Source organism: Schistocerca gregaria, chromosome 6 (assembly GCF_023897955.1).
Source record: "Schistocerca gregaria isolate iqSchGreg1 chromosome 6, iqSchGreg1.2, whole genome shotgun sequence".
Classification (NCBI taxonomy): domain Eukaryota; kingdom Metazoa; phylum Arthropoda; class Insecta; order Orthoptera; family Acrididae; genus Schistocerca; species Schistocerca gregaria.
The window spans coordinates 271,165,606-271,188,364 of NC_064925.1; the positions used below are offsets into that span (position 1 = coordinate 271,165,606).

General features: G+C 38.5%; 1 protein-coding gene across 1 annotated transcript in view; it reads left to right on the forward strand.

Annotated features, from left to right (window-relative positions):
* Window positions 1–22,759, forward strand: part of LOC126278839 (odorant receptor Or2-like) — a 51,891-nt gene that overhangs the window by 19,208 nt on the left and 9,924 nt on the right. The window contains exons 3-5 of the mRNA XM_049979114.1: window positions 2,053–2,152; window positions 5,873–5,977; window positions 20,134–20,295. Of these exons, the coding sequence (XP_049835071.1) occupies window positions 2,053–2,152; window positions 5,873–5,977; window positions 20,134–20,295 (367 nt within the window). The remainder of the gene's footprint in view (window positions 1–2,052; window positions 2,153–5,872; window positions 5,978–20,133; window positions 20,296–22,759) is intronic.

A 22,759-nucleotide genomic window follows, 5' to 3' on the forward strand; every position in this document is an offset into this window, starting at 1 on the left:
GCATTACTGATAATATCCGAATTTCAGGATTAAAATATCAAGGAACTACATGTACGGAACCTATTATTCGACATTAGCAGTATGCAAGGTGAGTCGCGTAAGACGTAACACCCCCACTATTCCGTTGGCGATTGCACGTATCGGCAAGCGGTGTTCGGCGAATCATAGCCGACTAGGGGCACATACTTTGGTACATCCACAATAAAATGGCTCAAAAGGCCCTGAGCACTATGGGACTTCTGAGGTCATCGGTCCCCTAGAACTTAGGACTACTTGAACCTAACTAATCTAAGGACATCACACACATCCATGCCCAAGGCAGGATTCGAACCTGTGACCGTAGCTACCATGCGCTTCCAGACTGTAGCACCTAGAACCGCTGGGCCACCGCGGCCGCCCATGCACAATAATCACAACGTTTATACTGACCGAGATAATGAGGCAAGTACATGTTTTTAAATGGGACGCTATACTTATCTTACCATCATTCGAGCGCTCTGGAAAAGACGCGATAGTGATGTAACGCATTTTGCTATTGTGATTCAAACTTCGCTTAAAAGGCGCTGGCAAATATTGTACAATCGAAGGTCAAGTCGGTCGGAAGCGGCTGCAGACCGTTAACGCGCCTCGCGCGACCCGCAGGCCGAGTTGCCGCGCTCACCGCCACAGACCGTCAGGTGGCTTGCGGAGTATGGATGTAGATGTAGATGCACGGCCTACGCTACGTAGGTACATCCTCATCCGCAACATGTGTTACATCACTATATGCGATTTTCCTGAGGGTTCGAACGATGGTTAAAAAAGTACAGCGTCCCATGTTCTTATCTCATTATCTCGCTCAATATAAACGTCGTGATTATTGTGCATGTACCAACGTATCTGCCCCATAGTCCGCTATGATTCGCTGAAAACCGCATGCCGATACGTGCAATCGCCCCCGCAATAAAGGGGTGTTACGTCTTACTTAACTCACCCTGTATAGAAAGACGTGATATAATAATTCGCGAGTAACTTTGACCACTTACTCAGCGATGTGAAATGTCTAACAGACGACGAAGTTAACTTCAAATACTAACCAAAGTTTTATCTCCTTGACAATCCATTCCACTACACACAACAACATCTGAATTTTTAACGCTAAAATGGACCTGTATATGTGACAGCGAACGGTAGTGCAACGGAGGGGGAACTGACATGAAGAGAAGAATGAATCAGAACATGTAAGCAAAAGCTTAAATTTCATTAAAAAAGAAACTAATATAAGTAAATTGATTTGTCCCGCATCGAAACAAGAGATCGCATGTAATATGCAAATAACCAACTAGTTAACTAACACCTGTCTACGGAATCTGATCCTAGTTGTTCCGATTCTACTCGGATTGAAATACAACACGTAAATCCTCATCTATGTTCTCTGGAAATCAATAAATGCATTTCTGTTCCATCACACACACACACACACACACACACACACACACACACACACACACACACACACACACACAGTCACATATACGAATTCACACAGACATATACACTGATTTCATGTAATTCGTGCAGTATAATCTGATGCCAGATTAGACACTCGCAGATCGCCTATTTGTTTCCCATCCTAATTTCAGGCACTTGCGCTTGACTAGTAACCTATCGCTGCAGATGGCATTCCTTTGAAAGTAATAATGTTCACACGTTTTAACAAAGGCTACAGCCTTGGACGAGATATCTTTAACATACATTGGTTTTTGAATATTAGACCTCTCATCGGCCTGATGTTCTCAGGCTTGCCCGTGCGTTTCATCGTCTCCATGTAAGCGGAGACATGAGACGAAAACAGTCGTCTGTATTCCCAAGGCTGTTGAATAATTTACTCATTTTCGGCGCCCTTTCGTCGTAATCTCTTGATATGGGCTTCGTTCTTTGAATACACGTAATATATATTTTCCAGAATGTCTGTTTCGTCGTAGTTGGTTAAACAGCTTCATTATGTATTTTATACTCTTCACTAATAAGAGCATACTCGAAAGCTAATCGTTGTTTTTGGCATGTTGGCAGGAATGTTGCGCTACTAGAGCAGTGCTTGGGCCGGATGTTATTGGGACAAAGCCTCTCCCTTGGGACATCTTTCTGCTTGCAGTTGTTCCAGGCCGCAAAGGTAAATTGTGTATCTATAGTTCAGTCGACATAATATACCATCTACTAGGCTCATACATTTCCCGGTAAACCTCCGAACCGATCTGTTTTGTCCACTGACCTCGTCGTCAAGGGAACCGTGGGGCTACGCATTCTTCTTCACAATCGAGAACAGCTCGTCTTTAATATTCTCTGGGTTTCATTATTTAAGTGTGGCCACAGAAATTGTATTTCTTGTTAGGATGCTACGTGGATGCCTGCAGATATATTTGCGTCAGATATTGAGAGTTCATATGGTTCTACGACTTTACTGTACCAGACCCTCATACGAAATTTGCCAGATTTGGTACTTTAGCATGCAGACATCGTCTGAAAGCTACAGCGTGGACAACATTTCACTTGATTGCTAAACGGATCTAGACTGTCCAATTACTATGAAGACAAGACATATGATAAAGTACCGAGGTTGCAGACGACGAAATTATGGAAGCGGCTCAGTATGTGCTGTATTAGCTTCGCCAGGAAGGAGTTTCGACGTGAAATGCACATGTGAATATGAAGCACATAATATAGCAATTGTTGGATTTTAGGGAAAATGAGAGTTTGCCTGTAGAATGAAATTACAGAAATGTGAACAAGGCATCACTTGAGGCTTGGTTGGTTTTGTTTTTAAAGGGACCAAACATCACTTGACGGTCTTCGTGTTTTTTCTTTACAGATATTTATCTGGATCGATGTCTAGTGAGTGCTCACTTATACCGGAAGTAACATTGTTTTTTCTATGTAGCCCTGTGTTATCAGCATAAGATCGGTAATCCCACTATAGGAAGTAACTTTCCGAAAGATATGTATCAGTTAATGCGTTACATTTATCTCTATGTGTAGTTGTTTGTGTGTTGTATATTCGATGGAGAAATGAGATAAATGCTGGCATTTTCGTATCACGCCGTGTAAAACGGTTAGAAACCAAACGCAGGATAGGTAAAGTAATGTGGCAATGGGCCCTACGCTTGCCATATGCTTATGCACCCATTTCGGAGAAAGAAATGACAGATAGAATACGGAAAAACGTGAGGCATGTAAGCTATGGATAAAAATTATAAAGATAAATTAATAATAAAGCTCTGATACTCTGCTTTCAAGATGTACATTTATTAACACAGCTACGTCATCAGTGCTTCAGTTTCTTTCTGAAGGGCGTTCACTGTCATGTACTGTCATGTCCATGCCCCAAATACGAATAGATGTGGGAGAATGTGTTCCATTCGTAACTGAATTTTGAGAAGTTTGCAGGAAAGTGTGTGCAAATTTTCTTGAAACTTACAACAGTCCTGATCATTTTTTTTTTTATTTTACGTCGTATTTACCATCGAAATATAGTAACATTCATAGGTCGTTTAGAATTATATATGAACATACATATTCTTCAAAGATTACACACCAGGTTTCCAGGAATTTTACAAAATGAGTTGATATTCAGGATGACGAGTGAAGTATCATGCTTTGAGAATTGTTTACATAATTTGTAATAAACAAACATATCAATGTTCTAATGTTTACATCAATCATCAGCACGTGTAACTCAGCGAGTGTTCAATTCACGTTAGCTATGTGGAACTCGTTGACATACCACCTCTTCGATACGTACTGCGATGTTTCCGACCACTCCGCAAAACAAGTCATGCGTGATTCTGTGGAGAACTGTTGTGAGAGTCACGTGCAGTAGCATTAGATCACGTGGACTGTCGCGGTAGGCGTCTCCTTCGAAGGCCCTACAGGAAATAATCGCAGAGATTAATATCCGGGATGTATAACGGCCACATTAAACGCCTTGAAAACGTTCAGGATACCGACGGTTATCACACGGGGCCCGAATGTTCGTGCAGTAATTTTAGAATAACATTATTTGTATGAGGGTGAGGTCCATGTCGCATAGGTAACGTTGTTGCTTAACGGTGCGGAAGTTATCGTTATGCAACATGTCGATGTAGCGCACATTGTTAACCGGGCCGTCGAAGGAGATATGTCAAATGATTCCATGCCAGGAAATGGCACTCCATACACTCACTATAGATTTTTTACCCCATGTACATCAGGAGTTTCACCTGCCCTAAATTTGCTATTTTGTCTTCTGCTCTTGCCGTCCACATGATCGTACACGGTATCAGAGAACTATTCGTTGTTGTGAATCACGGCATCACCATTTACTGGAGCTGCTGAAGTCGAAAAATGTTATCGCACTGCCCTGTCATTTTCCGTCAGTTTGTGCAAATATTATAATTTTGTCTGGCAATAATTTCAAGTCAGCATGAAGTTCTCTCTGAAGAGAACGACGTGTAATGACATTTCGTATGAAGCTCGCCTCATGGATGTCATGGGACTTTGTGTCAAAGCCACTCTCATAGCATCGCTATTCTCTGGAGCGCGGAGCGTGTTGGAAAGAAGCCATTTTTACTCTAAAATATTGCCGTCATCTTCATATTTTATGGTTGGTAGATAAATTGTGTGTGTGCAGCGGACCCTGCTCGTACGAAAATGAACACCAAAATATAGCTGAATTTCTGCCGCACTCTTCGGTTCCACGTGAAACAGATCAATCTTTACTTTCTGTTCTAGCGTCAACCGGTCTTTGTTCACCATTTTACTGTTTTGAAGCGGTGGGAACACGCATGCATGATCCTTACAAGTGTTGTGTCCTGATGAACCATAAGTGAACTACGGCTTCTTTCCGATGAACCATGCAGAATCTACGGCCAAATGACCAACCATTCCAACACTGGCAACTTGAAAATGAAGTTATTATTAGGCAATGTCAGTTAATGACATTTTTAGCAAAACAGGTTACACATATTTAACAGCGTATGAGTCATTCCTTCCGCCCTTATTGCCTGGTAAAATTTGGAAAACTGAACTTATAACAAACTGCTTTACTGTTTACAGCTGTACATTTAGTTAACAACAATTGAGCTCGAATTACACTTTTGTACGTAGCTGCTTGTTCGCTCCTTTTTGTGTGAGTACCTGTAAATGAAATGTGTCTGAATGAGAGCGTAAGAGATGCTTATCTTAGGCTTGAGAATTTCTTCTATATTCATATTTATTCAAATTTTAAAAAATTCTGTTTTAAAGGAGTACGTGCTTCGAGATACAAATGTTTCTTCCAAACCTACTCCTGTATTAAGTGTATATATTTTTCGTAAAATCTGTGACCTCTGTCAGGCGTGAATCACAGGATTATTTCAAATGCTTTGCAGTAAAGGCATGTCATTTTCTCTCAGACTGTCTTCCATTTCCTCTATATGCATTACGACAGACACGGTAGACTTTTCTTCTAATTTAGTGTGACATATGTTAAATTCCATATCTTTACGTTTTCAGATAACATAACAAAGTAAAGTTAAGGTGAAAGAGTGGTCGGAAACATAGCTCTCCCACACATACATTCATTGTTCTCTATTATTCATGTTGCTTTAAATTACTATTTCACTATTGAATGAGTAAATAATTTTTAACATATTACAACTCATCTGAGCATTTCTTAATCACCTGCATCATTATACGAATAAAAAGCATGAATATTTAGGTCTCTTTTTAGTATCATGGTAGAACATTTACATTTTACATTGTTGTTGATTACGTACACGGGAGACGAGCATTAGGGGAAGTAAAATGTAATGATTTACATGTTTTGTTGTTTATGAAGGGAATGGAGGCATTAATAATGGATTTACATTATTTTCAGAGGGCTAAGGGTGTGCAAGAAGTTGGTAAGGCTGGTAGCTACCTGATGCTAGTATTCTCAGTGCTGTTTATGTACTGCTGGTTCGGGGACGATCTTATTTCGGAGGTAGGTACCAGTTTTGATAAATGATAAAAAATAAATGGATTAATGTAGCGAGAATTCTTTCTGTTTAGTATTAAATTTTACTTTTCTTTTTGATTGTAGTTTGGTACAAATGTTTCAACTGGCCTTTTTTTGGTGCTTGAGTCAGATGATTGGTGACATAGAATCGGCCACTGTAACTAGTGCTTCTCTAGTGTAATGCTCACTCAGTGTTGTTGATTATGTTGGTGGGAAAACGGATAAGATGAATCTTGTTATCGTTATATGACCTATTCCTGACGTACAGCACCAAGTGTGTCAACCACCTGAATGTTCCAATTGACAAATGGCTCTCTGTAAATATTCGTCATACATTGTTAACTGTGCCAGCTGAAAGATGGGTAACGCTAAGCAGACAGTGGACCGTACAATCTGACCACAGCATGATACATCGTTCTCTGTATGTTTGTAAGCATCATATGTCCAAAAGAATCTTCTTCGGGCACCGTCTCTGAGATATACGAGTAAAGCATCGTGAATCGAACAGCATCTGCCTACGGCACCGTCGCTCTAAGGAAACTGGTTGAAAATTCCTTCAATAGTTTCAAAGGCCTTCTGTTGAGTGAAATGGAAACTAATAGGAGACAATTTGTCGACTTATGCGTACAGTACTTCTTCCACAACTCTACTGTTGTACCCCGTAGAGATTCGGAAGTAAAGTACTAGAACCCAAAAACAGTATAATTAAGCTGGTATCCTTGGATTTTTCATGAATCGATATTTCATGACACTTTAAGTGACATTTTTAATAGTGTATGGAGAAAAATTAGCGAAATATTTTGGAGAAATAGAATAGAAAGAAATATTGGAAAAGATAAAATATATCTCCGGAACTGGATAAATGGGTTCTGTATGATCAGCTGGCTTACCTGGATACTAGAGATGGGAAAAACTGTTCTTTTCAGGGATCAGATTAGAACTGGTCACTCACTGGTTAGCTTCCTACTTCTGCAGAGTAGATATGGATGGAGGAGGAATTGCCACATTCATTGAAAACTGCCATACATTCAAGTACATTGACATTAATAAATTATATTTAGAGCAGCATTTAGAAGCATGTGCAACAGAAGTAGAGTTCCATAACAGGTTCTATATAATAGTAACTATTTACCGAGCACCTGCAGTAAATTATAATCTATTCATAAATCATCTAGAAGCTCTTTTGGGTTATTTAACAGTAAGAAACGAAGAAATTTGGATTGCTGGTGACTTTAATACAGATTTTCTAATTCAATCTTCCAGTAAACATTTACTCCAGTTAGTAATATTGTCTTTCAATCTAACTCACACTGTAAACTTTCCAACTAGGATCACTAAATCCTCAAGGACAGCCATTGATAACATTTTTATAGACAAATCAAAGGAACAAAGTCATATAATAAAACCTGTAATAAATGGACTAACAGATCACGACATGCAGCTCCGTGTTTTAGATGTAAATTCTATGCAGATTATCAAGACTGCTAAATCAGAGTACAGGAGAGTATACTATCAACCAAAAATTGAGTGTTTTAGAAAACTGCTGAAAGATATGAACTGGAAAGATGTTTATAGTGCTTATGACATGAATGAAAAATATAACACATTAATGAACAACGTCAGTACCATGTTTGAAAACTGTTTTCCCATAAAATTTCCTCAAATTAAACACAAGTCTATAATAAAACCATGGATCACACAAGAAATAAAGATTTCCTGTAAGACAAAAAGGAAAATGTATCTGTCGAACAACAATAGCTCCAATGCTGATGATTTAGCTAAATACAAGGAATACTGTAAAATATTAAAAAAAGTAATTGAGACATCTAAATAAATACACTACGAGAAGAAGATAGCAATGTCAGGGAACAAAATAAAAACAATATGAGATATAGTGAAAGAAGAGACTGGTAGAACCAGAAAGGAACAGGAGCAAATAGCACTAAGGGTAGATGACACATTAGTAACCGATGGGCATAGTGTGGCAAATCTATTTAACAAGTACTTTATATCCGTTACTGATAGAATGGGATTGTCATGATCAGTAAATAATGCCCTTGAATATCTGAAACTAGCCTTTACAAATAGCTTCAGGTACATGATTATGTCACTCACTTCACAAAAAGAAATAACTTCCATAATAAACTCTTTAAAAACAAAACATTTTAGTGGTTATGATGAAATATCAACAAAGTTAATTAAGGCATGTCCTTGTGAGTTTAGTACAATTATAAGTTACTTGTGTAACCAGTCAATTATAATGGGGACATTTCCTGACAGGCTGAAATATGCAGGTGTTAAGCCTCTATTCAAGAAAGCAGATAAAGAGATGCCATCAAACTACAGATCGATTTCACTTTTGCCAGCATTCTCAAAAATTTTAGAAAAAGTAATGTACAGGCAGCTTCTCAACCATCTGACCACAAATAACAATTATCAAGAACACAGTTTGGATTTCTGAAGGGTTCTGATATCGAAAAGGCTATTTACACCTACAGTGAAAATGTACTTAATTCATTAAATAACAAGTTACAAGCAGCAGGTATTTTCTGTGATTTGTCAAAGCCATTCGATTGTGTAAACCGCTACATCCTTTTAAATAAATTAGAATTCTATGGTGTCATGGGCATTGCTGCAAAATGGTTCAAGTCATTCCTTGCTAATAGGAAACAAAGGGTGTCAGTGCAAAGGACTAATCAATTAAGTCATCAGTCATCATCAGAATGGGAAGAAATTACATGTGGTCTCCCACAAGGATTCCTCTTAGGGCCACAGCTTTTTCTTGTGTACATTAATGATCTCTCATCAGTTACACTGCCAGAATCAGAGTTCGTTTTGTTGGCAGATGACACAAGTATTGCAATAAATAATATGTCCAGTGTAGTTCTAGAAAGATCAGCTAATGATATTTTCATGGATATTAATAAATGGTTTAAAGCCAACTCACTGACATTAAACTTCGAAAAGACTCACTATACGCAATTCAGTACTTGTAAGAGGTTTCCACCCAGCATATGCATAAAGTACGAAGAAGAGCAGATAGAAGAGGTTGACAGTCTAAAATTCCTGTGATTATAACTTGATAATAAATTCAGTTGAGAGGAGCACACCACAGTACTGCAGAAACGCCTTAACAAATCTGTATTTGCAATTCGAGTGTTAGCAGACATAGGCGACATGAAAGTGAAAATGCTTGCATACTTTGCCTACTTTGATTCCATAATGTCATATGATATAATATTTTGGGATAACTCTTCAAGTCAAACAAAAGTTTTCAGAGTCCGAAAGCGTGTAATACGGATTATTTGTGGAGTGAACTCACGGACGTCTTGTAGAAACCTCTTTAAAGAATTGTATATACTAACTACTGCCTGTCAGTATATTTACTCCTTAATGGAATTTGTCCTAAATAATATATCTCTTTTTTCAACAAACTGCTCAGTTCATACATACAATACCAGGAACAGAAATGATCTGCACAAGGACATAAAAGCACTTACTTTAGTTCAAAAAGGGGTCCACTACTCTGGAACACTCATCTTCAATAATTTGTCAGCAAACATAAAAAATTTAGTTACAAATAAAGATCAGTTTAAAAGGAGCCTGAAAGACTTACTTGTGGCCAACTCCTTCTACTCCATTGACGAATTTTTTAATAAAAATAAATGATGTGTTGCATATATTCATACTATTAGTATTGTTATTTCAGCTTTAAAAAAAAAGTGTTATGATCCACATCCACGAGGATCTCCTCAACACAGATCTATGGAACGAAAAACTAATCTAATCTAATCTAAAATAATCTAATCTAATCTTCTGGAATGATCTACTTCTTTTTTATGAGTCCCCACTCACTACAAAGTAAGTAAAAGGAAGACACGTTGATAATTTAATTCAGGTCAATAAGCCTGCTTTTTTTCTTTGATTTGGTCCTATCTTGACAGAACGTATAAAGAGATTTTGTGTTATGTCTCTAGAAAATTTGACACATAAAATTATTAAACATTGCCTGCCGCAAAAATTGTAAATATTTCAAGCAGATTCAAAAATATTTTTATGAAGTGATAAGATTTTAAGAGTGAATACTGATTCTTGTTACATTTTGACACTTTTATTGGACAAAATGATATGTACAAATTATAACAAAAATGTAATTCCAGTGCATCAGCAGCCATAAGTTACAGTCATTACCATATATGTACCAAAAAGGAAAAATTAATCAGCATTGTCGTATATAAATTAAATTCGACCCGTTTCAATCTATGTGAGTCTGCTTCTCTTCTCAATGTATATTTGTCATCCTTTTGAAAATATTCATTCACCGAGTGCTCTTGTTTTTGAGATACATAATACTTTTACAACCAATTGATACAGCTTGTCCACAGAAATTTTCTTGTTTCTGACCAGTTTAAGGGATCGCTGTTTCTAGGCACATATCCTTAGGCTAAATACTTGTCCAATTCGACAATTGCCATACTTTTTGCGTCGTGACTGGCTCGAGGCTGACCCATAATTCCGTAAAATTTCTCCCACATTGAAGAAGTTTCGTGAATTACGGTGGTAACTTTTTGAGAAATGAGCTGTGTTCTTTCTTGTTCAAAACCACGCAATAGCCTACATATAACAGTCCTGAAATGTTCTATCTGCTGAAAATGTTTGCCTTTTGAATTTGGGGCCCAGCAACGTTGCCTGACCAATCAGTTCGGTCCTGGAGATAAACCCAAACCGCTCTGATAACTCTTTAACCAAATTATAAACCAATGAATCTTTATTTTTTTTCTGTAGAGGATTTTACTTACAATTCTATTAATATCGGCAAGATTTTCATTTTAGAAAGCGATACTATTTTCTCTGAGAACACGTCTGTGGTTACCTCATCGAAAACGTTCAAAATCTGTTAAGCCTGTTGCATTTTCTCCAAGTCTGTATCTTTTAGGTTTAAGGTGATCAATATTCCATCTAACTAGCGAGGCAAGAAATTATGTCATCTTTATTTACAGTAACACTATGCAGCATTTCTTTAGTAAAGTTCCATTTAGTTGGGACATCTTGTTTCAGTTTCAGAAGGCATTTCTTTTTAATTGTGTTACATTTCAGCAAGTTTCTTTAAAGCAAAGGGTCTCTCCTTGAAAAACCCTTTTGACTCGTCAACGGTTTTTTGTATGAACTTCTGTATTTCGTGTTCCACAGTGAGATTTAAAGACTATGCAAAACATGGGATACTTGGAAGTTTGATATGCATGACAGTTAATTTCATATTTAACGCATTATTTGTTATTATGGAAGTGGTTGTAAACTACCAACTTCCGTACACAGTGCCGACGCTCTTACACACATCCTTTCTGTTGGAGACCGTACCGCATGAACCAGAATTAATATATTTTGTTCAACGTACTTAAGTTGCTCGTCCTCTGATTCTACTTCTGACCCACTAAATCCGTCATATATTTGTTTTTGTGAACTCTCAGACTCTGATGGCAATCGCGAAACTATCACCATTCCCTTTGCACTGTCACTAAGTTCCGTTCGATACTATTTCTTGTACATCAATCTCTACCCTGTGAACATCTTCAGTTTGCCCAGTCTGCGATAATCTGCATTCCTCCGCCATCTCCGATTGTCTATGTCTTTCTCGAACTGCTCGAGCGTGAGCTCTTACGTCATAATCAAGTTATATGACCTTACACGTTTGCAGAATATCATAGAAACTTTCTTAGACTACTTACACGTCATTTGCAACGCCGTTCACTGTTTGTAGAATTTTAAACCATCCCAACAGCGCCGTGAATAACTTTACATGCCCCAACAAGGGAATGCACAAGCTACTTTTACACAAACATTACCTTATTTAGTAACGAAAATTTTGTACGCTTTGGATCACACATTTTGCGTATTCTGACCACTATGCATACACATACATTGGCTAATCTCGTCACAAAAACAGCAAAACCAAAATTCTGTAAAGTTTTGGGGACAGAACAATGACCATGTAAGCTGTAAATATTTTTGGTGTAATGTTGCAATCGTTTCACAGAAACATAAGAATTTATAGTTTACATTGTGACATTGTTACTACAGTTGTCAAACTATCGCATCTCGTCCTCAGAAAGTGAAATAATCCTAAACACAACAATGGTAAATTTTAACTAGATGTTCCTTTACAAAATTTTTCTTATGCCTACGTCATGATGTTGGTAAGTATTACGATAAATCATCCGATTCCAGTTCAAAGTTCGGTACTATTTGGGATGACAATCATGTCTATGGAGGACGGTTAGTTTCGTGACAAGTTGAGGAAAAGATTACCCAAGGTCGCTCGAGTTTACAGTGGACACAAGCTGGTCAACCTACAAGTTTACCCCTCTACTCACGGTATTTACCGTAGCTGTAATGAGCTTTCGTCTGCATGGCTGCTCTCGACCTCTAAAATTCCTGTAAAACTAACTGAGACTTTGCTGAATTTTGTAGCAGAAACTCTCTATACGTTTCTCGTTATGTGAGAAAACATGTACTCATCCCTAGTCTTGGAATATGGCGATATGCTTGCGAATGGCTGGAGCACCCTGCATATTAGCAGCCTGCATACTAAAATGCCCTCTCAGTCCTCGCAAGAACAATTAACTAACTGGCTGGTTCGTTTCTACACAGTTGGAGCACAACGAGGCTACAGCTAATATCTAGCTGAATGTCAGCCACAGTGAACGCAGTGTTCACACAAATTTCGCATCTGTGTCGTACAGAATGTTATGTGTCCCATTCTGCGCATGACGCCAGGTCAGAGAAGAGTCCACCAAAATTTCGCTCTTGCGTTTCTCGTAGTCGAACTGTCCCCCCACTTGGGTTCTTTGGTTCTCCACGTCACGGCTTTTTTCGACCAACAGGAGAGAGCCTCTTATTTTTGGGGAAACTCTCCCTGCCAATCGCAAGCTCCCTACTATTAAACTGCGTTGAAATCTCTACACTTTACTCGTTCCTAGTTCGTTTCCACCAATCGGACATTTTGTGCCCACTCCAGACGCCTAAGAGTTACATGTGTACATCACATGTGCCCCATTCGCTGTTAACATGATCAAATGTATGACTGGTTTTGTTCGTATCCATTTGGAATTCCGAAACGAAGTTTTCCTACGTTTCTCTCTGTCCTACTTCTGGTGGCCTGTTACTACCTCTCCAGTGTGCGTCACCTGTCCGGTCGCTGACTCCCACCATGGGACGCCCCTAAGTGGTTTTCGTGGTGCCTCCCATGGTGAGGCCTCTGCTTCTGCCCTCTTCCACACAAAACGTTACCTCCCACTACTTGTTTCACCTTCTGTTCATTGACATGCATTATACAGGTGCGGTGTGTTAATACTGCGATTGAGTTTCATCCCTTTTGTTTAAATATTTATAGGCAAATCTGCTCATTATCGCTGAAGTAAGTTAGGTGTCATATTCGCCGTCTATTCAATATTATATGAATTTTCTAAAACCTCACTATTTAGTGAGTTGTACACTTCAGGTCTACAATATTTGGGTACATATCTCAATGGTCTTATTGAGTGCAAAGAATGTAGTCAGGGCTTCGCTAAAATACATAATGATGAAAGAGTGAGCAGAAGAAAATACTCATTTGCTTAGCATGTAACATTGGCGACTGCAGCATAGTGTAGTGTATGTTTAAAAATATTTTGCGACATTTTAGCAGTGTCATCAAAAAGAGTGTCAACAGTTAGCGGTGACAGGGAAGAGCTTAATATTAGTGACGACGTAGCTGGTGGTGAATATACAGATGAACTTAAAACGTTACATGTTGATATGCAACATAAAGATACAGACTCAAAACATGCTGTTGCATTAAATGTATTACATTTAATATTACTGAAACAAGTGCTGTGCAATTTGAGAAGCAAAAACACATAATCTTTTCTCAACACTTCTGTTCCGAAATCCCAGAGTGGCACAGCATGGAACTCTTTCAGAAAATTCCAGGTAATAGCCCCAAAACTCCTTCAGGATATACGACTACTCTATCCACACAGAACTATATCTGCCCTGAAGTTGAAATATCTCAGAACTCTACAGCCATGTATTCCTCCAGCTTTCCGTGGGTTTAGCAAAAACTGAAATCCATAGGAAGATTGCACAGTGAAGGTAATCTGGATGAGACATGCTGTGGTTTCATTTGACTTATAATCTGATGATAGTATTTACACTCAGACAACACAACTTCAATCACATCAAAACTATCTGATATGTGGTATGTTTTAATTGTTGTAAGAATTATAGCATACAATGCCACAATCAGTGCCATTTACATTAAAATCTTTCCTTTTGCATAATTTACACAACAGTAAATTAAGAAGACGGTAGTTATCCCTTAAGTAGTTGCAGAGCGAAAGCTGGATACTCCATTCACAGACAGAAAAGGTATCCATAGGTCAACAGAATTGTTGCAGACACACCCAAAAGTTACAAAGATAATTCCAGAGATTATGACTCTGTCAAGATCCACTGTTACTGGTAAAAAACAAACGAGTAACATAATGACCAAACAATGCGTATTAGGAAGATTAAGATATTGTAGGAGCTTGATTTAAAAACATGCAGAGTGAGCTAAGAATTCTAATAAATAAATAATAATCCTTTTTTTATTGAAGTATATGTATACATAAAAAAATTGACAACAAATGTTGCTTTATTAAATTCACATCCTGCCTCCATGTTGGAAGAATAAACCACATGTACTAATTACTTTAAGGATAGTGTATGGAACTATGTCTTCTGCAACCATGCCAATGTATGGTGTAATTCGTACAATTTTGCTGTAACATGACGATGTATATTTGTTACTAATTTTCTGTAACTGAGGGGAAATATGGTACAGCTGTCCTGTAACATGATGATGTATAACGCAACTTTTTGCAGTTTTTGTGTAACACAGGCATTTTTGCTATAATATGGTCAAGTATAAAGGTCTAAACGTCTTGTAGTCTCCAGCTTTTCCTGGTGGAAGTTGACTTTTTCGTGCACGTTGTAGTAAATATCCTACCATGGAATTGCCATAGTGTTAGTGTGACTTTGAAAAGTAGTCATAAGCGCATCAACTATTGTTTCTTACGTATAGGAATGTGTAGCATTACTGTTTATTGCGCTGTCCGATGAATGCGCCATGTAGGCTCCACTGGGTGCTGGCACAGGTTAACATTATCAGGAGAATATCACAAACATTCAGTACTGCAGCATGATGTTCATGCCTTAGCAAGAGTGTCACTGTAAGGTTTCGCTAACATCGATGTCGGCTTAAGGCAAACTAAGTCAAGTATGTGTCAAATAACAAAGAGATTTTGGGCTTCGGAATAACATTGTTTACTTTGGTACAATGACCAAACATTTCTAATCAATAACTGCACTTTACTCTCTACATTAGATGAGCAGTAGTTCACATGCGTGTTTTGCTATGTTACAGGAAAATGTTGCTGCATTTGAATAAATAATGCAGAAATGTTAATTTTTTAATTCAAGGTACAGAGATCGAATTACGTTCATCAACAAGTGCAGCTTAGCCTGTAAGATTTATGTGTTGCACTGTTGTATAAACCATGCGTATTTCTCTTAATATCACAGACCAGTAGCATTATAATGGTGGCGCCACATATGTTTTGTAGTTAAAATGTTATGTATTGCAATAAATAATGTTATTTTTGTACATAATCGAATGTGCATTCATTATCAGAAATCTGTAATTGCACATGCATATTAGAATAAGGAACCTGTTTTGGTTCTTATAAATAATTCCACTTTGGTGCAAAGGTTATATTTACAAGATATCACACTTCCATCTCATTGTGAAAGCTTGATCTGTCATAGTCTTTGACCATGGTTACATAATGTAAGTAGTGTACAAACACGAAAATATATAGTGTCATTTACACAAAGTGAGACGTGGGACATTCGCTCAAGAATATGTCTACTCAATAAAGACAAGGCAATAATTACCAATAAAACACAAACTATGGCTTGTAATTTCCAACAGATTTTTTTTAACAATTTCGTGACAACAATAAACTGCTGTTACCCATAATAATACACATAATTACCCTAGAATTTGTAACATTCCAAAACAGACAAAATGTCTACGGGTGTCGAAGCCCACCTTACACAAATTATTTTAAGACCCTCTTTACGTAGATCTTACAACGGCCTTGCCGCAGTGGATACACCGGTTCCCGTGAGATCACCGAAGTTAAGCGCTGTCGGGCGTGGCCGGCACTTGGACGGGTGACGATTCAACCGCCATGCGCTGTTGCTATTTTTCGGGGTGCACTCAGCCTCGTGATGCCAATTAAGGAGCTACTCGACAGAATAGTAGCGGCTCCAGTCAAACAAAACCACCATAATGACTGGGAGAGCGGTGTGCTGAACACACGCCCCTCCTATCCGCGTCCTCAACGGAGGATGACACGGCGGTCGGATGGTCCCGATGGGCCACTTGTGGCCTGAAGACGGAGTGCTTTTTACATAGATCTTAAGAACCATACAGACAATATATTGTTTACTAAGAGAAACTCCGACAGAAACAGGACACCTTTTAAGATGTAACAGCAGATGCAACTCACAATTCCTCTCTGTGAATAAGATATTAAAAACAGAGCATAATGAAAGGCATCTTTCAGGTGTTACCAAATTTCAGTGTCAAGTAATGGACATCAGAGGTGCGCGGAAATTACAACTCAGATCGAGCCTGAAGGGAAGCTGAAAGGAACGGCGAAGGAAGAAAGACGGACGCCTCGGCGTCGCCAGGAACAAATAATAAAATACTGAACTTAAATTCGCCGAAGGATTGGAGTCTATTGATAAACACAGCGACCGCGCTATCTGTTACAACTTAAACTGGCCACCGCCAAGGTGTCGTCCCCCAGTTAAACTACCAGCTACAACGGACGACGCGCACCGCTAATTGTACCAATGAAGCAACAACATAAAACCAAACGGCAACTGGTCCGTAAACAGAATAACACAAGGCTTAAAAAGTTAGAAAAATTTCAAAACAGGTATACGGCCGCAAGGGACCAACAAGCCATCAAATTCAAAATTAAAAACTTTATATATCTGCACTACATGGTCTTTAATAATATGTGCCGACAGGCTTGTTACTGCCAGAGGAGGAAGTGATAATATACTCAAATATATAAGAAGTTGGTCACAGTGCTAAATCACGCACGCGTACCTTACCTCATAACGTAACCCCAGAGCCGATTAACTATATTATATATATGTTCCATAAACACACACTTAGTAATTACCATACGAGAGGACTCTAGCACAGAAATTTTTCATCAATAAGCCCCTGCTTTTTACCTCTGGAAACATTACCTAAATACCAGAAAACAGCCAGATAATCAAACCTGTACGTATTTCTGAGTGCACAGACACGCACTTAGAAGTGCACTCCTTGCCCGTTTCTCAAGTACTTCCGAAACATACGAGCCTCATTCCGACAGGTAACCACTGTTCAATAAGTTGTGCACCATAGCTCAATACGAAAGAGCCCCACTACACAAGCGACACAAAGAGGCAGAGCACGCACAAAGAGTGACCACCGACAACCAGACTGCCCACCGAAGCTCCAACCAACCGACCCAAGAACCAGCCCTCTCCGCACAGCGTCGTGTGTTTAAACAGCCGAAAAGGCTCCAAAGTGGAAACCCGCAGCCACACGATACAGAGTCGATCGCAGGGACCTCAAATGAATACAGAGAAGCGACTGGCGCCAACGGCACCACGTAGCAAGGAGCATTAGTTACGTTGTCAAAATAAATTTTCAGTATTGTTTGTTGCGCTAACGCTGAGGAAAAATATCACATCAGTGAGTGGAACATGAATGGTACCTAACTGAAAGATACACTCAGGATGGAGACTAATTAAAGAAGCAATTTTAATTCGGCAATAATATCAATTATACCCTTCTAAGTAGAACAAGTTGCATTATTCTCTTCTTCTAAAAAGTTGCCTGGTGGGATTAAACACTACCTAGATCCTCTAAAAACACCAGTTGATGGCAGTTCGTGTTTTCAACAACCAGTAACGTAGCCTCAGAACGAAATGCCAATGCTTTTACGTATATTTAAAAATTTTAAATGCAAACTAAACATGGAAATAGCGTTGTGATGCTTAAGAGCCCACAGTCAATGTCAAGCGTTAGACTTGATGAGGTAATACCACTGTGTTGCTTGACATATTTCTTGACATATATTTTAGATGTGCATACTCCCTGCATCACAGCTTCGATCAGATAATGTTTCAGCTTTCGGCAAATGTTCGTTTTTGTATCACGAATGGAACACAACCTCTACTACGCCTAAAATCGAAACAAATAAAAATCTATGTCAGCTCACACTAACGTTGCTTATATTTTTGTAATGTAGAACATGATGCATTCTCTTTTTCCCCCTTAGAGATTCCTTGTTGAGATGAAGCACCACTGAAACATTCTAAAAACTTCAGTTTTTGGAAGTAAGATGTACCATCAGTATCATAGATTTAAGTAAGGCTAACATAGAAATGCAGACACACTGTACGTGCTTTGACAGATAATGTAGAGGTAAAAATAACACTGTAAAGCTCTACGTAAACATTGTGTGTGTGTGTATGTGTGTGTGTGTGTGTGTGTGTGTGTGTGGGCTATTGACGAATTTTTGGCATTCCCTTTTGGGGATGGAAGTACTGTAAGTTACACATTCTATGTACTTTGATGGACACTTTAAACTTGAAAACAACATTGTGAACCTTTACATAGACATTGTGTGTGCTGTTATGTTCTTCTCCCTAAACCGACGCTTGGTCAAGTTCATTTTTGGGTAAAGTCTCACTTACGCCTAACGTGAAACATCTTGCTTAGTATATTACTATTTCGTTTAGCGAGTTACATCAGCAGAGCACGTGTGTCCTACCTTGTTATAGGGCTATTTATACATGGGATTAGCCATCTCGCAAGTTTTGTTGGAGGAGTCAAGTGTAGGGTACACATTGTTTGCGCTGTTCCAGTAGCTGAGGCTTAGTGATCTGTAATAGATACTACCTATTTGTGCCAGCTACCACTGTTTGCCTGATTAGCATACATTTTTTTTCTAGCATGTTTTGCTGTTTGATCGTGTACAGCCTCATTTACTCCTCAAATAAAATATCAAACAAAACTGCATGGCTGTCTTCAGTTGTTTTGTACAGTTATAAAACATATTTAACTTGTTAACGACAGTGAGTAACTTATCTTGAGAGTCCAAATACATGTTGTAGGTATCGGTTTTGACGAATACGTATTTTTTAGTACGGAAATGTTAAACTGTGCCTTACTCTGAGTGTGCTACAAAGATCGAAAGATGCGCGTCCACAAGTCCTGCTCAGCCTGCAAGCTGTAGATACTGTAATTTAACGTGTATTTTGGTAAATAATACGGTCAGCTTAGACCTGGAAATATTTATTTTTTTCATTGTATCTTCCACCAAGTATGGTACATTAATCGAACTATGCTAACAATTGCGACTTACTATTCAAGTCAGGTAACCTTATGTACGAGTAAGTTTGCTGCAATTATCGTTAAACGTTTTGGTATGTAATTGGATATATTATGAACGCGACACCAAATTCAGATTTTTAAGATATTTTTGTATATGGCCAGGATGGGTGCTCTGGGGCTACATTGTGATTAGCTGTTAGGTATCTGTTAAAATATTGGGATGAAGATGTTCGTTTCATTTTAATGAGTGGTAAAATCCTAGACTGTGATTATCTCCTTGAATTTCCCACCACTGAAACTCCATGGAGATGTGATATACGGATGTGTCAGGGGGCGTGGCTTGTGATATTATGTGTAATGTCATGCATTTGCCACTGGCATGTAGACAACCCGAAGGTTAAAAATCAAATAGATCGCCGAATAGCTATTGACTTCCCATTATTTACGTATCCGTAAACGTTAACATTAAACTTGCGTTAGAGAAGCTCTTCGCCATTTAGCTACAGTTTCTCCTGTCTTTTAATCTAGAAACCGTTATTTGATTGTAACAGTAGAGTGGTGTAACAATTATTATTGGACAATAAATGTATGGTATTGAGAAGGCGATGTTATCGGTTGATTTATTGGTAATGTCTGTTGTTTCTTCTAGAGTGAAAAAGTGGCGCTCTCCGCGTACGACGCAGTTCCATCACTAGAGGAATGCCCCACGTCCACCAAACGGTCCCTGCTGATTCTAATGCACAGAGCCCAGCAGCCACTACGTGTAACTGCTGGTGGCTTCTTCTCTCTCTCCAGGGAGTCCTTGGTGTCGGTGAGGATTTTTTTTTTCAGGCGCAATCATTATACTTTACAATAGTTGGTACCAGTGTTAACTATGGTGCTATAAGTGAGAAACGTTCCAATAATTGAAAAGCAGAACGATTTTATTACGTCAATGCTACTTACGTCCACCCTCCACTGTTATCAGAGCTGTTAATCTCCTGTGAAGCTGGGATACGATCAGACAGTTTTAGTCGTGATAATTCTCCACCTTGTCTTGCCTCTGTTAAGACTCCTCGAAAACCAGTTCATCAATAACTAGTTATGCATATTTCTTGGAATAATATTTCTTAGTGACTAGATCAAAATCGACTGATAGCAACTTCGGCTTTTAATCCCAAATACATTTAGCTCAGTGTTTCGTCTTCCAGATGCACATGCTAATTGAGAGTATGGCTTCGAACGGTCTGATCTGCGTTCTACTTCCTATGCGTTTCGTTATTTGTTAATTTTGTAAAGAAACATCAAACGTGAGAACCTTAAGACAAAGCTTAAAAATTTCTACTATTTAGAATTAGAATATTTGTGTTCGTACGATTATGAATCAGTTTTATGCCCTGAAATATACTCCAAAAAATGAGCATGAAATAAAATCTGACTGCCAGTATGAATTTGCTGGGAGTGCAAAACTTTCCCACAACGCTACAAAATAGGGGGGTTGCTCGGAACCTATACAGCAAAATTTAATTCTGAAAACTGATAGTCCAATCATAACACAATAATTTTTCAATAGAATATGTTGATCTTAAAAGGTTTAAATTGGGCTGGACCAGTTTGTCATTTATGACCTATACTGCCTGACAACTTGTGGAAGATAAAAACAATGATGACACCGCCCCTACCGCCGAGTGTCTCAAACTTTTGCATTTACGTCGCCTTACCGAAAATGCTGTTCTTACGGAAGGTGATTGCAAGTGCTGTGCAGTCACGATCCTACATTGTTACAATAACTGCAAGAGAAGTCAAATTCGTAAGTATTCAGGTACATAGATTAGGGACACATGACGAAATTGGAGAACAATTGAAGAGATGCAATGTAATAAATTTGAGAAGTCCAAATGTATGAAAGTTGCAATATAATCATCCCATGTAGGCTTTCACGGCCGGCGTCTTCTACAGTAAACACTCACCTCGGAAGATGTTCTCCGTAGTTGAGAACGAAACGTCAGGGAGAAGAAGTTCTACAGATCGACCACGGCAATTTAGCCCGGAACTGTTTACTGATGTTGCAACATAATGTTTGTAAAGAACTATATACGTGAGGTCATTCGATATAGGCAGATACAAGTATACATCAAACTGTTTCTCATACCCATTGGACATCAAAGAAAAAAGACATAGATTAGAAATTTTCGAAACTAAATCAGAAACATTACTGAAACTGTGAGTCATTTCAATTTGCGGATTACTAGCCCAAAAATGGATAACGATCATGACTTTTCCTGATGAGATAGAAAGCAAGAATAAAATTATATCGTTTTCCAAGGCATGTTGGAAGGCCAAATGCTACGCAAATGGTCACAACACTGCGATAGGTGGATTCCAACTGCCAGCTGAATACTCAGCCTCAGCATACTGCTACAAGTTATCGGTTCAGTCTGGCTATCTGTAAAACAATACACCTCTTGCATCCATAGTGCTGCCAGGATCCAGAGTGACTTGTGTGTAAACTGCTAAATGAATCTCGGCCAGAATAAAAGCTCACAGTACCAGATACCGATTGTTGATAGGTTATCAGTGTATATTCAGTTGTTTCATATAAGCTTCCTTCTGGCTATGTGGATATGGATTTATTTACCCTTACGCTAGAAGTCTTTTGTGTATACTTAACTAAAGATGAAATAACAAATCTCACTGCACCAACAAAGCGAGTTAACTGTTTCCCTTAAACCTATAGCAGGTAGAGATAATATACTCTTGCTTATTACCACTTTAGACAGGAAAATGCAATATTCTCTGATAATTATTGGAATAAAGGTAGGTGTATCGTTGCTATAATAATTCGCACAGTGAAGAAAAGTACTATTCGTTAGTGAACTGAAATTTATTCTGCAACCTGCGTGCCTTGTTGTGTATTACGAAGTCGAGACTGTAGATCCATTTCACCATGTCTTTTTCTTTAACAATCTGTTTACCTTCCTTCTTAGCAGTCTAATCTGATGACAGTACTGTTTTGCTGATCACAACACGATCTGGTCTAATCGTAATATGAGGCAAATCACTAGATGACTGGTGCCGATATGTGTTTGTAAGTAATGCGTGGTTCAAAAATGTTACTGTGGCTTAAATTTCGTTTTCTGGGACGCTTGTAGTGATTCGCCTCTCATAAACTGAGAAATTGCGCTGCCATAATCAAGAGCATTAATCTGGCGGTGTGCAACCACTATCAACATATTTTCGTCATTGTACATTGCAACATAGCTTGACATCAGATTCCCTACACATTCTCTCATGTT